This window comes from Carassius auratus, unplaced genomic scaffold, assembly GCF_003368295.1.
Source record: "Carassius auratus strain Wakin unplaced genomic scaffold, ASM336829v1 scaf_tig00002951, whole genome shotgun sequence".
NCBI classification, from domain to species: Eukaryota; Metazoa; Chordata; class Actinopteri; order Cypriniformes; family Cyprinidae; genus Carassius; species Carassius auratus.
In genome coordinates, this window is record NW_020523497.1 from 47,877 (window position 1) to 63,992 (window position 16,116).

The 16,116-nt window shown below is 38.2% G+C and overlaps 1 protein-coding gene across 4 annotated transcripts in view; it reads right to left on the reverse strand.

Annotated features, from left to right (window-relative positions):
- Window positions 1-16,116, reverse strand: part of LOC113070059 (dachshund homolog 2-like) — a 159,617-nt gene that overhangs the window by 7,223 nt on the left and 136,278 nt on the right. For 2 of the 4 annotated variants that reach the window (XM_026243219.1, XM_026243221.1), the window contains exons 8-11: window positions 4,291-4,436; window positions 3,859-4,006; window positions 2,567-2,713; window positions 1,213-1,278 (exon numbers count right to left, since the gene is read on the reverse strand). In XM_026243219.1, the coding sequence (XP_026099004.1) occupies window positions 1,213-1,278; window positions 2,567-2,713; window positions 3,859-4,006; window positions 4,291-4,436 (507 nt within the window). Of the gene's footprint in view, window positions 1-1,212; window positions 1,279-2,566; window positions 2,714-3,858; window positions 4,016-4,290; window positions 4,437-16,116 lie in introns of all 4 variants that reach the window. The other 2 variants (XM_026243218.1, XM_026243220.1) reach the window with 1 other exon arrangement.

The window sequence follows — 16,116 nt, forward strand, 5'->3', positions numbered from 1 at the left end:
ATGCCGTTTTAATCACTTCCTTGTTGGCTTAATGAAAGAGAGCGGTAGGCTGTGCTTGGTTTTGACCCAGAATTGCTGTTTAGGTCTAGAGACTGTTTGGATTGTTTTGGGATTGTTGCTTTTGTACAATAAGCAAATGTGTTTTTGTTTACTCACTTAATGGTTGAAAACCGACTAAAGAGCACTGAACTTTTTTTCTCGAGTCACAGTTAATGTCTCACAAGATTTGACAACAGCATGCTCTATTCTATCTCCAGATGTCGGCCTACAAAATAACAATTGATGTATTTCTCAGTCTAGTCTAAGGCTGCGTGTCTTTGATCTGCAGGTTGTGCAGATCTGACCTGGAGTTGAAAGTTACAGACTTTGAAACATGAGATGGGCCACAGATTTAGGGTGAAGTTGTGTCAGATTCAACCCACGATCACCCAGCGATGACCCCTTTACACCGAGAATGAACCCTGGTGCTGCCCCAACGAGAAAAAAAACAAAAAACAAACTGGCGGTATCTCTGCAAACGCTTCAGCAGTGCTCTGTTACAGCGCCGCTGTCAAAACCAGAAGAAAAATGGATGTCTCTTTATTTGCAAACTGTGAAATTGGCTGTATAGGGGAAAAAAAATGTCGCTCATTTTCAGTGGAGCACTTTGCAGCCCATTTCCACTGCATCTTCTGTAAACATATGTATTTATTCACCTTCCCCCAGCCCCACATTTCAATAAGATGTACGGCAGCGGGTCTTTAATTCGCCGTCAGACGTGTTGATAATAGGTCCCATTCATCAAACACAACTTTTGGCCAGATTTGGGAGGCTAGGTTGAAGGGAAGAGGGAAAGACAGATGGAACAGGGATAAGAATGAATCTGTATGAGTGTGTGCAGAAGAGCTGTAAAGCGCAAATAGATCTCGGGGAACGGAAGCGTGGAAGGCACATGAAAACATCAGTTTGTAATCTCACTCCTGAAAGAGTCTTCAAAGGGACCCAATGAGATGCAAGGCAAGTTCAAGGATTTACTCTGGTAGTTCTGCTGGGGTTCGCCCCCAGGAGAGAGGGGGCCTCTGGACCATATGTACAGCACATGGCTGGCTGCATCTTCTCAACTGCAGCCATTCATTCAAATACCGAGTATTGACCATATGGTGTCAGGTCTTTATTTAGAGTTTTGTAGTTTGTGGTAGTTACACATGTAGTGTAAATGCATTAAGCTCTTACCTTGTACAGCTGAGTTCTCCTGCTGGTTGCCATTATGTTCAGACTTCACCTCTGGTATCACTGCCTCTACAAGCAAATATGTCACATAATTAGACCTCTCGTACATTATCAGTAAAACATGCCATTGGTACCTGTGTCTCAAATAAATAATATTTAAAAATGTTAATATTAAATATTGTCACATTTTACAACCTGAAATACACTGGAAAAAAAGTGGAGAAAGTTTAATTAATAATACACATTCAAAACTTTTTTTTTTAAAATAAGTAATACTTTTATTCAGCATTAAACTCTTGTGAAAGTTCTTACAATTTCAAATAAATGCTGGTATTTTTACCTTTCTATTCGTCAAAGAATCCTAAAAAAATGTTATTATGGTTTCCAAAAAAATAAAATAATAATAATAATTAAATAGCTCAAATGTTTTCAACATTGATAATAATCAGAACTGTATCTTCAGCAGCAAATCAGCATATTAGAATGATTTCTGAAGGATCATGTGACACTGAAGACTGGTGTAATGTTGCTGAAAATTCAGCTTTGTTTCACAAGAATAAATTACATTTTAAAACATGGTACATAGAAAATAGTTGTTTTAATTTGTAATTAAATTTGACAAATTTATTACTGTTTTTCGCCGTATATTTAATAAAATAAATACAGCCTTGGTGAGTATCAGAGACATCAGTGTATTATTAAAAAAGTTAATATATACATATATATTTTAATTAATGTCGTCTACCTAGCTCAGTTGAGTTGAGCTGCACTTGGAAATAATCTCCTCAACAAAGGCCGTGTTGTACAGATAAAAAAAAGAGGAAGTAGCTTTATCTGAGATAAAGATGTGACGTAACAGCAGACCTTCACAATATAGATCTTTTTCTAGCATTCCCCTCAGATGAAAGGCAAAAACAAAGGGCATTTCTCATAATGAATTTGTTTCTAATCAGCCTCAGCCTAATAATTGCTCCAGCACTCATGAAAATACTTGCAGATGTCTTGCAAATGTACTTGTTTTTTGCTCCGTTCAAATCCTGCTTCTGTTAAGATATTCACAATTAAACAAGTGTAATCAAAACAACAGCAAGCGATTTAGGAAAATGGTTTGGCCTTGATAAGTCTGCTTATTTAGAGCGTTTATGATAAACATCAGACTCCATTTCCTCAGCTGAGATTATGATCCTAATGCGTTGCTAATGGTTATGACCTAGACAGAGTCATAAAAAAAATGAGAATGAACAAAAGGTTGAATGAAATATAAATGGACAAACTGAGGGAAGTGGTCAAATGCAAAGACCGCAAGTGTGAGTATTAGGACCGCTCCAGTGTTGTGTGTGTCCGAGCAGAGCCGCACCGTTGAGACTCATGCGGAGACTCTCAGGAGATGTGGCCTGTTTGAGCGCATGTTCCACCTGCTCTCTCCTCTTGGACTCAAACTCCAGAGCCTCCTGCAGTTTCCTCTTCGCCTTCTTTTCCTTCTTCAGACGCTTCTGAATAGAGGCTGAGGGCGAGAAGAAAGACAAAAAAAAAGTAAAACACTTCGCTCGTTCAGCATGGTGTCTGAAAACACTAGGAGACACCAGCGCAAACTCAAGTTCACACATTAGAGACTTGAAAGTGCTCATTAGCATTAGCAAAACAAAAACATATGGTGCACTAGGTGCAACAGCTTTCAAAACAGGATATGTAAAATTGCAAGGTTTTTAGACGCCCAGATTAATAAACTTTACGGAAATGTGTCCTAGTTGTTAGGCGTTTGCTAGGACATCACTACTACTATTATGCATATTCAGGGTTCAGGGACCCTATAAGCAATCTAATAGAACTACTAATAAAATAATAAATTCAACCGTCCAATGCACATTTATGTGGCTAACACAACAGCTGTACATATCCAACGCCAACACATCGTGTTCACACAGCACAATCCTCTGAATATATGTGTATGTGTGGATTCACAGCAATTAACAGTCTTTTGAAATACTCTGGCAGAAGACCCTAAAACAAGCTCCCGGCGTGTTCGCTCGTGTGCGATGTTAAATGTATGTCCCTTCCTCCTCACACCTCTAATTACTTGCCTTTGATTGGCCAAATCATCCACCATATAACAGTGCGAATTAAAAGAACATGAAATGCTGTAACAGCCATGGCTAATAAATTATTGAGGTGTTTGTACACATTGTCAGAGTTGTTATCCAGCTGAATAATTGGCTTAATTTCTTGGCGCAAACGGCAGGAGTTGAATTGGCAGTAAATCCACCAGTGACACGTTTGGTTGAGATGTAGGGAAGGAACTGGTGGTGTGCGCACTGAGGTTTTTCTGAGTGCTCGTCACGCGTTAATGTGTTTACCAAAAAAAAAAAGAGAGAGAGAGAACCCAGAAGGATTCGTACACATTATAGCCAATTAATTTCCATAATTTTTTCAGTAATTTGTGATTACTGGATAACGCTTAATTTAAAATAATAAAAAAATATAAAACACTATTTATACTATTGAAACTTGCACCAATTTTCCAGTATTCTTTTTTTATGATTTCTATGACTGTGGGAACTCTGGACCTAAAATATTACTATTATATAAAGTATTATATGATAAAAAGCAAGTTCACTTATGATCCACCCTAACATCAGAATGTGGATGTACCTCGGCTGTGCAGTTCAGAGGTGAGTTGTCTCTCCAGACTCTCTCTCATCTCTCTTTCTCTGTACAGCTCCATCTTTAACTCCTTGCGTTCCTGTTGCACCTGTTTATCCTGCACACGGGCATTATCCACGGCCACCTTCAGCAGACCCTGAGCCGCCAACATAACATAAGACACACTTGATTTTAATACACATATAAACATTTACAGTTACCATAAAAAGCAGTGGTTCTTAACCAGGAGGCCAGGGCCCACTAGGGGCCTCAGCAAACTTCCAAGGGGGAGCATACAGTTCTAGAAACATCTTGAATATTAAAATGGTTTGTGGTTAATCAATTTTAAAACCGCATAGGGTTTGAAGAGAATCATGAGGATAAAAACATAACAACTTCACATTTTAATGAATAAAAGTGAATAAAACACACTGCATGTACCTGGATGTTAGTGAGCAATGTCTCCACAGAAGAGAGGCCATCTGTAAACAGGAAGGGAGCGGGGAAGCCTGAAGGAAGAGTCTGAGTGCCCAGAGGAAGCTTCTCGAACCCTGGTTTCTGCATGGGCAAAGCTAACTGAGCCTCATCTGACAAAACATAGAACAGAACAGAAAAATGTCTAGTATTTTTCGCAAATAAAAAAAATGTTAGAAACATGACTTAAAAGGAGGTAAATGCTGTAACCAAAAGTTAGTGAATTGGGAATCATGTTCTCAAAGTAGACAGGCAAACTCAATAAAACGTTCATATACCATTTACTTTCTTTAACAGCTGTCTAATTTATATACTGATGTACATGCTATATATATATATATATATATATATATATATATATATATATATATATATATATATATATATATATATATATATACTGTATTAGTTGACCACTACAGCAAAAAATAAGATTTATTGAAATTAAATGAATTATTTTTTTTTTTAAGTGAATTGTCTTTTTTTTCTTTTTCTTTTTTTTTTAAAGTGAATTGTGTCATTTATGTGTCACCAAGCCGAATTGAAAAGATAAAAACGTCTCCCAAACATTCTCCCCATCTTCCATTGGTCAAACAATCAGATAGCTCCGCCCCCAGCCTCACACTATTGGTTGAGCTGTTGCTGTGTCAGGCTGTTCAGGACACTCAAACACATGGATTAAGTTTTAATACTCCAAAAAAAAAAAAAAAAAAAAAAAAAAAAATTCCACCTAAAATTCGCTTACTTAGAGTCCCTCCATAACAAACAGGAAAAATCAAGTATTCTAACCTAAAAAAATAAGAAACTCTTTACCTTGAAGTGAGTTTCATGCAGCCTATAAATTTATTTCCCAGAGGATGAACTGGCTATATCCAAAGCGAGGGTTTACAGAACATCCAGAAACAGTAAACGTGAATATCACTCTCAGGGAGAAGATAAACTGAGTGAGCGCTTCACAGTGGATTTCTGAAGAAACAGAAAGCTGCTGTGTGCAAACCTCCGTATAGCAGTTAATCTCTTATTTTCATACATACAATCCATATTTTACCCACAAGCCCCATAGGCAACCCCTCCCACCTACAATGCCAGGCCACAAACTATAGCCCCACTGCAGCAGCATTAACAGAGAGAACTGGGGCTGAATAAGAAAGAGCGCGAGCAGTCATGATTCACTCCGGCTAATCTGTCCGGGGCCTCTCTCCACGCACATTGACACGGCCCGTCCAGGGCTCCCTACGCAAGACAAATAGGCCGGCTGAGGTGGGAATTGTGATGACAATGTATCACGGGTCACATCGATTTCCCTGCCGCCCGCTCTCCAGCGCCCCACCAGATAACCCTGCACTCCTTTCTGCCCATTGTTCATACCACACCTGTCCCACCAGCCATAAATTTCCCCCCTTCTTTCCTCGCCACTGCAAAGGGCATTAAAGAAGAGAGGAGCCGAGAGAAGGAGGGGAAGAATTCGCCCTCCTCTCCTTACAGGTTGATAGTGTGTGATTAAGTTTTTGGTGCTGGCTGAAAGTGGCGAGCAGATGAAGGTCACGCAGATAGAGTGTGAAGAAGAAAACACGCGAGAGGAAGAAGGATAGGGTGAGAAAAGGGGTGAGCGGAAGGGGACGCTGGAGAGAGAGAGGTGTGAGGTGAACTGTGAGATAAAACTAGAGGTGAAGACTGCAGAAATGTTTAAAAGCGCACGAGGGGCTCTGCGTCGTTCAGTATGTTGATCGTACATTTATGTCTTATTGTGTACGGTTCATCGACTGCACATTATTCCGAAGAAACATATCTACATAATTTCAAAATTTGCTTCATTATATTGCCTTTTTTGGTCCTGAAAAAATTGTTCATTTCAAACTAGGTTTTTTTTTTCTCTGTGTGTGTTTCGAGTCCGAACAAAACAATGCTGAACGAATATAGTATAGAAATATAGTAAAGCGATATGCTATATAGCAAATCTCAGCTATGTGGTTGTTTATATCATTGTTTATATCGAAGCTATTGTATAGTATCACCCCACTCTATATAAAGTTGAAAATATAAGTATATACAACTTTATCCACACACAAAAAGTGCAATTAAATAAATCGATATATACTTTAGCAAATCTCAACTGCTTGATTGTTTTTGTGTCCACTATATGTCCCAGCTGTATACAACATTATAAACAGTAACATGATTTTCTGTAAAACTGCTTTGAAACAATGTGTATCGTGGAAAACACTATACAATTATAATTTGACTCAGTAGACGGTAATTTTTTTTATATAAATCTGTTAAATGAATGATTCAGTGACTCATTTGTTTTACACCAAGTCATTTGTAAGTCACCTGTGGCCACCTAGTGGTGTAACAATGTAACTTGCTGAATAAATCAAGAAACAAATCTTTGAATTGATTCAAAAGACTTGCCACTTAAATGAATCAAAATCCCACGCTACATTCTACTTAACTAAGAAATGTCAAACTACAAAATTAAAATGTTCTTTCAACAGCCCTTTAATGAATAGGTCAGATATTAGCATCAACCTCTTTGTAGTTGTTTTTGGTGAGTGGATGATTCAAATTCAAGCTTGGGGAACTAAAAACTACACTTCCCTGGTCAATGTGGCAGTAGAAAGGAGGTTAATGGCAGCAGGCTCTTGAAAGCCTGGCTCTCCTGCTGGCCCCTGCACACCTAATTGCAAGTCCCTTTTAAACGACAGATTTATCTAGCTGTGGCTGCTGATAGTGTTCACTTCAATTCATTTTATTCCATCCAGCAAAGAGGGTGGAAGAGCCCTCGGCCCATGACATTTACAAAGTGCCCCCGTTCTGTCTCCTCTCACTGTAATGTGCACGAGTAATGATACCATGAGTGTGTGTGTGTGTGTGTGTGTGTGTGTGTGTGTGTGTTAGGCCAAGCACAATGGGATCTTTTTGTTTGTACATATATGTATGTTTGTTTGATAAAAAAAAAAAAAAAATCGTTCTAGGCAGAAGACAATCCTTAATCTATATTTTAAAAAACAAAATCAAATGTAAACATTTTTACAAAATGCAAGTACTGTAAGAAAAAAATACCTGAACAGCTAAACAAAACGCATCCATCCACTCAACCCTACAAAACAGCACCAGCTGAGAGTACAAAGTGAACAAACAGATAAATAAATAAACTAACAAAAAGAAGGGAAGTGCCTTTTTCTTTTAACTGGCAACCGCAATCAATAATTCATATATCAGACCTTTTATTTGCTGTCCACTAAAAACAAAGACAATATAAAGTTTCTGGAAAAAGCTTTCTTGCCAGTTGCAAACAAAGAAACTCAAAAAGTGAAAAACAAAACAAAAAAAGTTTCAATTTTAATTATTAGGGGTCAAACAACTAAAAATCAAGTCAGGAATCTTGGTGTGATTCTGGAGACAGGCCTTAGTTTCAGTAGTCATGTCAAAGCAGTAACTAAATCAGCATACTATCATTTAAAAAACATTGCAAGAATTAGATGCTTTGTTTCCAGTCAAGACTTGGAGAAACTTGTTCATGCCTTTATCACCAGCAGGGTGGACTATTGTAATGGGCTCCTCACTGGCCTTCCCAAAAAGACCATTAGACAGCTGCAGCTCATCCAGAACGCTGCTGCCAGGATTCTGACTAGAACCAGAAAATCTGAGCACATCACACCAGTCCTCAGGTCCTTACACTGGCTTCCAGTTACATTTAGGATTGATTTTAAAGTACTTTTACTCGTATATAAGTCACTAAATGACCTAGGACCGAAATATATTGCAGATATGTTCACTGAATATAAACCTAACAGAGCACTCAGATCACTAGGATTGAGTCAGTTAGAAATACCAAGGGTTCACACAAAACAAGGGGAGTCTGCCTTTAGTTATTATGCCGCAAGCAGTTGGAATCAGCTTCCAGAAGAGATCAGATGTGCTAAAACACTAGTCACATTTAAATCTAGACTCAAAACACATCTTTTTAGCTGTGCATTTATTGAATGAGCACTGTGCAATGTCCAAACTGAATGCACTATATTTTCAATGTTTTATTTTATTATTATTATTTTTTCTAACTGTTTTTAAATGTTTTAATCATTTTATTTTACTTTACTTTATGTAAAGCACTTTGAATTACCATTGTGTACGAAATGTGCTATATAAATAAACTTGCCTTGCCTTGCCTATTAAAATATTAGCATATCATAAAATGTAATAAAAAATTAATTTCTCATTTGTTACTGGACCCTTTATTTTTCTAAAATGTACTCAGTGCTTCAATAGTTATCATCCAGGAGAAGTGTTCTCTAATATACAAGTACCTTATCAAATTTGTAAATGCTTTCTCCTCATGTCTCTTCCTCTAACTTTTCTTCTAAAGATGGTTTCCTCTCAGCGAGTTACTTGACATAATGTCAGCCTTCCCAGAGATTCTGCCCCCCGTTCCATATGGATGAACATATGCCAGGGACAGGAACGAAAGAAAGAAGGCTATCTCCCTCAGCGCCTTTAACTCCAATGTGCTTTTCTTGCCCCCACATATTTGTTAGTTTTTATTTTGTACATCTGTCGGTTGGGACGTCTCTTGAATATTCAAAGGGATCCAATTAGGGGGTAATTTAGTGTGCATCTATGGCACAGTGTTTTTGTCAGGTACGTGTGTACGTGATCGCACCCGTGCACCCACACACTAATATAGGTTTGTTTACACAAAGATTAACATATGAAGATCAAGGCACACAAATAATCACCATAATTGCCAGAGTAAATGTTAAAAGAGCTAATTATGTGAGGTTGTTTTGAATTGTGAGGTGAGGTTCTCTTTTAGCACTATATTAATGATGTCATGAGAGAGAAAATTAGTGACAAGTGTATACAATGATGCAGTCTGAGCAAAAAGTTGTACCTGCTGACTTTTTTTTTTTTTTTATCAGGTCAGGATGAGGGCTGTATATGATTCTCTAGGTCATATTCCATCCTTAAATCAGAATATATATATATATATATATATATATATATATATATATATATATATATATATATATATATATATATATATATATATATATATATATTATAATTAAAACAAGCCTTTTAGTATCATTTAAAGCAGTTTTTTAAAGTAAAATTACAATTAGCCTATGATTTACTCACCCTCAAGCCACCCTAGGTGTATATGACTTTCATTTGAAGTTATATAAAAAAAAAATTCACAAGCTTTACAATGGCAGTGGGCAGGTGTTTCTATTCAGCAGTCCAAAAAAAGCACATCCTATAAAGCACATCCATCCGTAATAAGAAAGTGTCCCACACAGCTCTGGGGGGTGAATAAAAGCCTCCCTGTAGCAAGTCAATGCTTTTTTGTACGAAAAATATCCATATTTAAAACATTATAAACCAAGAGGAGACTGGTTTTCCTTTGCTAAAGTAAGGAAACTTTGCTTCCTTTACCCCTGTAAACAATCATTGGTTTTTGCGAGACTAGCATATTCTCACCGGGGCATGCGCTACCCACAAGTCCTACGTCATTCGCCTGGAATTGCTTCCGAGTACAACAGGTAGTGCAAGCTAAAATAAAAGTGGTTATAATGTTTCATTTTCTGTTTCTATAAATTTTTTGGAATAAATATGGCCTATTTTTTTGACCTGTGACCAGGTGAGATTCGCTTAGTCTCATTTGTCAGCTTTTACTTAACGTCACAATGTCGATCACAGGTTGAATGAGCACACAACACTTATTCTGACAAGTTTGTGCCTCTGGGAACATTATTGGAAGGCAAAGGTTAGAGGAGTTTTTAGTTGTAATTAAAATGCAGTAGAAATAGAAGTAAAAACAGAAAAAAAAATTTGATAAAGAAAATGAGGAAAATCCCATCAAAGCTGATGCCACACAAACTCTTGTGGAGCCTCAGCCCGCTAGAGAAAAAAGCTTGAGAGAGACAGATCGCCCCTCTGCCAGTTAGACATTTATTCCCAACAAGATGGCAGTGTTTGACAGGAGGCGCCGGGGGAGCCCTAAAGCATGGGGATCCGAAAGCCTGGGTGGTATTTATAGCTGGGAGACAGTCCAATCTAAAGTAACTCACAGAAGAGTAACACGACAGAAGAAACTCTTAGATGAACAACCTAACAGATTCACAAACATACAGAAATGTGTTACTGGATAGTCCTCAGTCTATACAATTACCTGCAATTTATATAAAAATAGAGGGTTTCCTAAGTTACTGTTGCGGTACAGATGCTTGGTGAAATACAGGATAAATCCGGTCATTTCAATAAGAATCCACTGAAATTGGAGAAAAACATTCTGCTCATGTTCAAGTTGGCAATGCAAATTTGACACACTGATCCATATGTTCTTCATATATCGCTATGCTACATATATGTCTTGATATATGTCTAGATATTGAGAGCGGAAAAATAAACCTTTTTTTTTTTTTTTTTGCTAATTAGACCAGTTAGTAACCACCTAAAACACTAGCAACTGCACAAATACACACTAAAACATTCCCAACACTAGTTTTCTGGCAGCCTATGCAAAATTCACATTTTCCCATCTTAAATGAACTGGTTTGTTGACTTGCTACAACAAAAAATCAAGAAAGCAGAAACTTCCTACCACTAAACCACAAGCTATATTACTGGCACAGTCGATGAAAGCAGTAGTCGCTCCCTATCACCTCTTCATTTCGTTCTTCAACTTCAAATAATTCTCAGGGGTTACACTTCCAAAACTTGAGGTCCACGGGGCCCCTGATTCACTAGAGTGCAGAATAACAAGCTACATTAAAACCAGGCCCCCAAAAGGAAATGCACAAAGCACATAATGAGCTGAACCAAAGCAAAGGACCAATGTTCGTTAGTTAACCCCCACGATACATACGTATACACAAAAAAAGATGAAAGCAGGACAATAAAGCCCTAGCAGTAATAGGTTGGAGGAGGAAGTGAATGAGGGGGAATTAGTGTATATTACATTTTAACTGCCATATGCAGGCTGGACCGCAGAACATGTCTAGGCTGTTCTGGAAGATAGAGGATGGTGGGAATGTAAAATGAAAGAATAGTTGGTGAATTGAGAGCTATAAAAGTGGCACTGCATTGGTCTTTGCCCTGTTTGGTTTAAATATTCTGAAAATGGAAAAGTACAGTGGTTTTTAAAGCTTAGATTTATCAGTATAGATGGAATGCCAACTAACAATCAACAAAGAATTGAAGAGCTTGAAAATTAAACTATTTTTTTCTGTTTTTTACTTTTTTTCCACATTCACAAATGGGTGTAAGAGAAAGTAGGCAGGAAATGATGAAGGTTAAGGAAATAATATGAACTGGACTCAAACTTCTGTTTCCCAAGTAAGCACTACGGCTCAGTGCATCACAAACCACCTCCTTTAAAAAAAAAAAAAACAACGTAGACCAAGAACAAACAGAACTAATTTGGGAGCTACTCGCTTAAGTCTACAGGAAGGGGGAATTTAAACGAACAAATACACCTGCAAATAAACAGGAAAGTAAACAAAGTAGAAAAGAGGCCAGGCTGCGTTTTCCTGACACTCCAGCCCTGCGCCTAATGAATGTGTGTACATGAAATGAGCCATAATGAGCGCTTCCTTCTCCCCCAATTAGCGTGTGAAGAGCAGTGGGTGGAATATTAAATGAGAGGAATACTAGGTCAACACCGCAGCCCTTAACCTGCACACAGGAAGAATGGACCTGTGAGATGAATGCGTCTCAAGGGACACTGAAGAGAACCTGAGAAAGTTTCTCTCATATAGTCCAAAGTTCTTTCATATTCTTTATTTAGAAATCATTTGTAAATGTTTATTTTTACAGGATGCTGTAACTGATCAGAATATTATTTGAAATGCCACATGAAATGAAAAGACCTTTATCGTATTTGCATTGAGGCTAACATAAATGCTATATGTATATATGTATTTGTCAACTTTCACAAGTATGCTAGCGTATAAATCTTGTATCAGAATCATAATAATCTTGTTTCCGAGGCCGTATACTATTTATTTTTTTTACAGGACAGTGTTATCTACAATGAGAAGAGTCTTCTTCCTCTGGTACCAACCGCTAACAACTAGCATTACAATCTAGCTACTGTATGTTAGAAGCGGCTCATTTTAATTTGCTGTGCTGTAAATACTTTCTGGCATTTTTGTACATATTTTTTAATAGTTATTCAAATGTAGTACCTGCAGTACTAAACTGTATACGATTTCTGATGCAGTTTCATTTTCCAGGGAGCCTTTGGATAACAAGCTAACAGTTTAGCCTATAGCTTAGTATCGTACTAATTGGTTAAAAACATATCACAATAAACTAAAGGACAGTTTTTATAGGTGTATGATGTAGAGTTAAACCTGTGCATGTCTATATGTTCATGGCTTTGTTGTCTCTGTTAACTTGTAATTTGCATTATTCAATTTTGTCGCATGTATTGTTTTCTTTTATCGGTATGGCTATCTCTCTCCGCCTCGGGGCAACTTTACATCGGATGCGATAGTGACACCGCACAGGAGAGCGCGCAAGCCTGAGAGACAAAAACCTGTTCCAACTCTTCTCTCCGAACCAGAGCAGAACACAAGCACCTGTCCTCACCCTTCTCCTCCTCTCTGCCTTCATCTGTGTGTGTGTGTGTGTGTGTGTGTGTTAGGGAGTGAGGAGGAGACAGAGCGCACATCATTTATCACTTGTGTTCTCGTCCAAAAATGTCGCTTTTGTGGGGTGACTTTCAACTGTGCTAACCTTGCCCCAAATTGCTAACTGTAACAGTTTACTTTTACCTTCCAACATGTCATTGTTTCCCTCACCTAATATCTGTTCCTCATCGTTAACACAAAGAGAAACACTGAGCGCCGTGAGCAAACCCTCAAACCCTCCAGCCGGAGAGCTCTCGAGGGCCGCTGGAGCCCAGCATAGGGTCTTGGTTTAATTAAACCATCACAAACGCGCTTAGAACAGCAATCAACCTAATGATCAAAAAGGGTCTTCAAAGCCCATGGATGGTCCCCTTTGCACATATCTGAAGGAGGAGCTTGCGAATAAACAAACAAAAATGAAGATTAAAAATACCAGGCTCGAAAAGCCAAGCGCTTGCTGTTTGAGGCCTGATCCCTGACTTGGAATGAGGTAAAGCGATCGTTTCGTTTGTTGTGACTTATTTACCAGCACGCTTATCTCAAAGGGCGAAACAATGGCGCACATTTCTATCAGAAATCATTACAGGCCATTTCAAATCATTTCCGCGCAGCTAATTTCATAATAGCAGAGGGAAACATTGATTGTAACCAGATGCTACATATCTACTCTGTGGAAAACTGGACAGAGCAATTACGGAGCAGAAATCCCGGCCTACCCAAGCTCCCTTTCACACAGGCTAAAGTACATTAAGTGCTTCTATAGCCAAAGTGCTTCACATAAGCTTAAGCCAAATACTTTAAAACACTGTCATACAACACATATAGACTCTGGACTAGACATTATGTGTAGAATGAAGTGATTTCAGAAACAAAAACCAATGAGAAACATGCTGGTACCTGCACAGCACATTGTCTGGTCTGACATCCAGACTATGGACCTACTGCATATTTCATCCTAATCGAGGTATAAATCAAACATCCTCTCAGTCATGGAAAACAGCCATATATTTTTATCAAGCTGGTCGCTTGGTTTCTGCTCGCAAAATAAGTTGTCCAATAATTTGGGATTCAACTAACAATAATAATAGGCCATATGTAATGTCAGTGATGTATGGAAAAGTGTTCAGTTTACTATTTAATAAAAAGGAATCATTAATATACCCGCTGCATGGCTTCGTTACACTTTTCTCATAGGCCTGCGAGAATCAGTGGCCTGATTGTAAGATTAATGTTAGTGTGTGCTAAATGCTTCGCATATGAACCAAAACCACACCGAATAATATCAGAAGTTCCTTTTGCTCTTTAAAGGAAGAAAGGAGAGACCATGCCTGCAGTGAGAGCAGCTCCTGTTGGCATTCAACCAGCCCTGAGTGAAAGAGAGAAAGAGCGGTAAAGAGAACGAGTGATTTATGGAGAGCTAGAGAAGGGGTTCACTCGCTAAAGTCCCATTGAAACACAGTGCTCCTGGCCCCGGGCTTCACCATTCATCACCACGTACCACCACGTCACTTTGTTTATCATCACTGACACACACACACACAGAAAGGCCAAACAGTGTTTAAAAATCAATGGCCCTTTTGTGAGAATTCGGGAAAATGGGCCCCACACCCGAGTAATCTACATTTGTGAGTCTCTGATCTTTTCAACTATAGGTTGTTAACTTTTGATTTGAGGATGCAAAGGATTGAAAAGTAAATGAAGGTGCAGTCACATTTACCATTGTTTGGCAAATTTTCGCAGGCAAAATCCAGTCTTTTCGAAAGAAAGCTATAATCTGGAATTTTGCGTGATGATTTGTTCAACAGAAATCTGCTTGGTTTAAACATTACTCGTGAGCTGTGCCTCATGTATCATTAAGCAGGATTCAGACTTTCGCCTGGCTCTGCTTCACGTGCCTCTGCTGACTGCGCACGCACCTTCCCAAATGGATAAGGCTTTTATACTTGTTGCGTTTGCCGGTGTACTATTCTTTGAAAGGACAGTGGGCGACTAGGAGTATTTATCCTCTAAAAATATTGGGAATCACTGGTGAGAAGTCATTTGCAGGTACAAGTCTTGTAATTCAATTCAAGTTTATTTGTATACCGCTTTTTACGATTCAAATCATTGCAAAGCAACTTTACAGAAAATTACGTTTCTACAATATTTATCTATGCATTGTTTTCCGTCAAACCATCAGAAAGCACCTGATTGAGTCTGAACTTAACATTAAACTGCTTCTGTTTCACACAAATGCTGGCACAGAAGTGCATGTTCGGCTAGAGTCGCCCGGAACTTGTGCATTTTTGGATGCGGAGCTGCGCGAAAAGTTACAGAACACGGCGAGTACACCGCCACGCAAAATGAGTTTGTGTGCACTCAAAGCGAACTTGCGGTCAGGTCGAGCCTTTAAACTGTTGACAGTGGATCTCACTGAAATTAAATCCATTGATGGTAAATGCGACTGTAAAATAAAAATAAAGGGATGTTACAGTAAACATACAATTTTAGGTATTAAATTTTTACTGTGTAAGTCATTGCCACCATTTGTTCTACAAATTTAAATAACTTAAATTAGACAGATTTTTTAAGACGCATTATGTTATTATTTTTTCTGAGTTAAAAATGGGAAAAATCCCATAGACCATAATGTAGGGGACAGAAGAATTTCATAGAGACTAAGGAGTGGCTTTTTTAATTAGGCCAATAAACAACACCCTAGCAACTAGCAACATCCTGGCAACCACCCAGAACACACTAGCGTCACTCTGGTGAACATCACTCACAAAATATAAAAGTCTGCTTTTCTGATAGACATGTTGTTCTAATACATTATATGTATATTAAACTGTAAAAATGCAAAAATAAGGAGGATATAAAATAAACGGGGAATGAATTACTGTTAAATGAATAGACACACACTAACAAGAACTGAAGAGAATTCATACCAGCATGTAAAACAATTGGACAGCATACTGTAGAAGTAAACTAGAGCAGACGTATGTGATATAATCATGGACAATCTTTACTAAGTCAATCCTCTCAGATTGGATAAAGTAGTGCAGAAGTCAACTGATAAGCATTTGAAGATGTCTGATGGTGAGTTTGGACTTTCCTGGAATGAGCGGGAGAGACTGAGAACATGAAAGATAAAAAATAAAAATTAGGAGCCTTCATG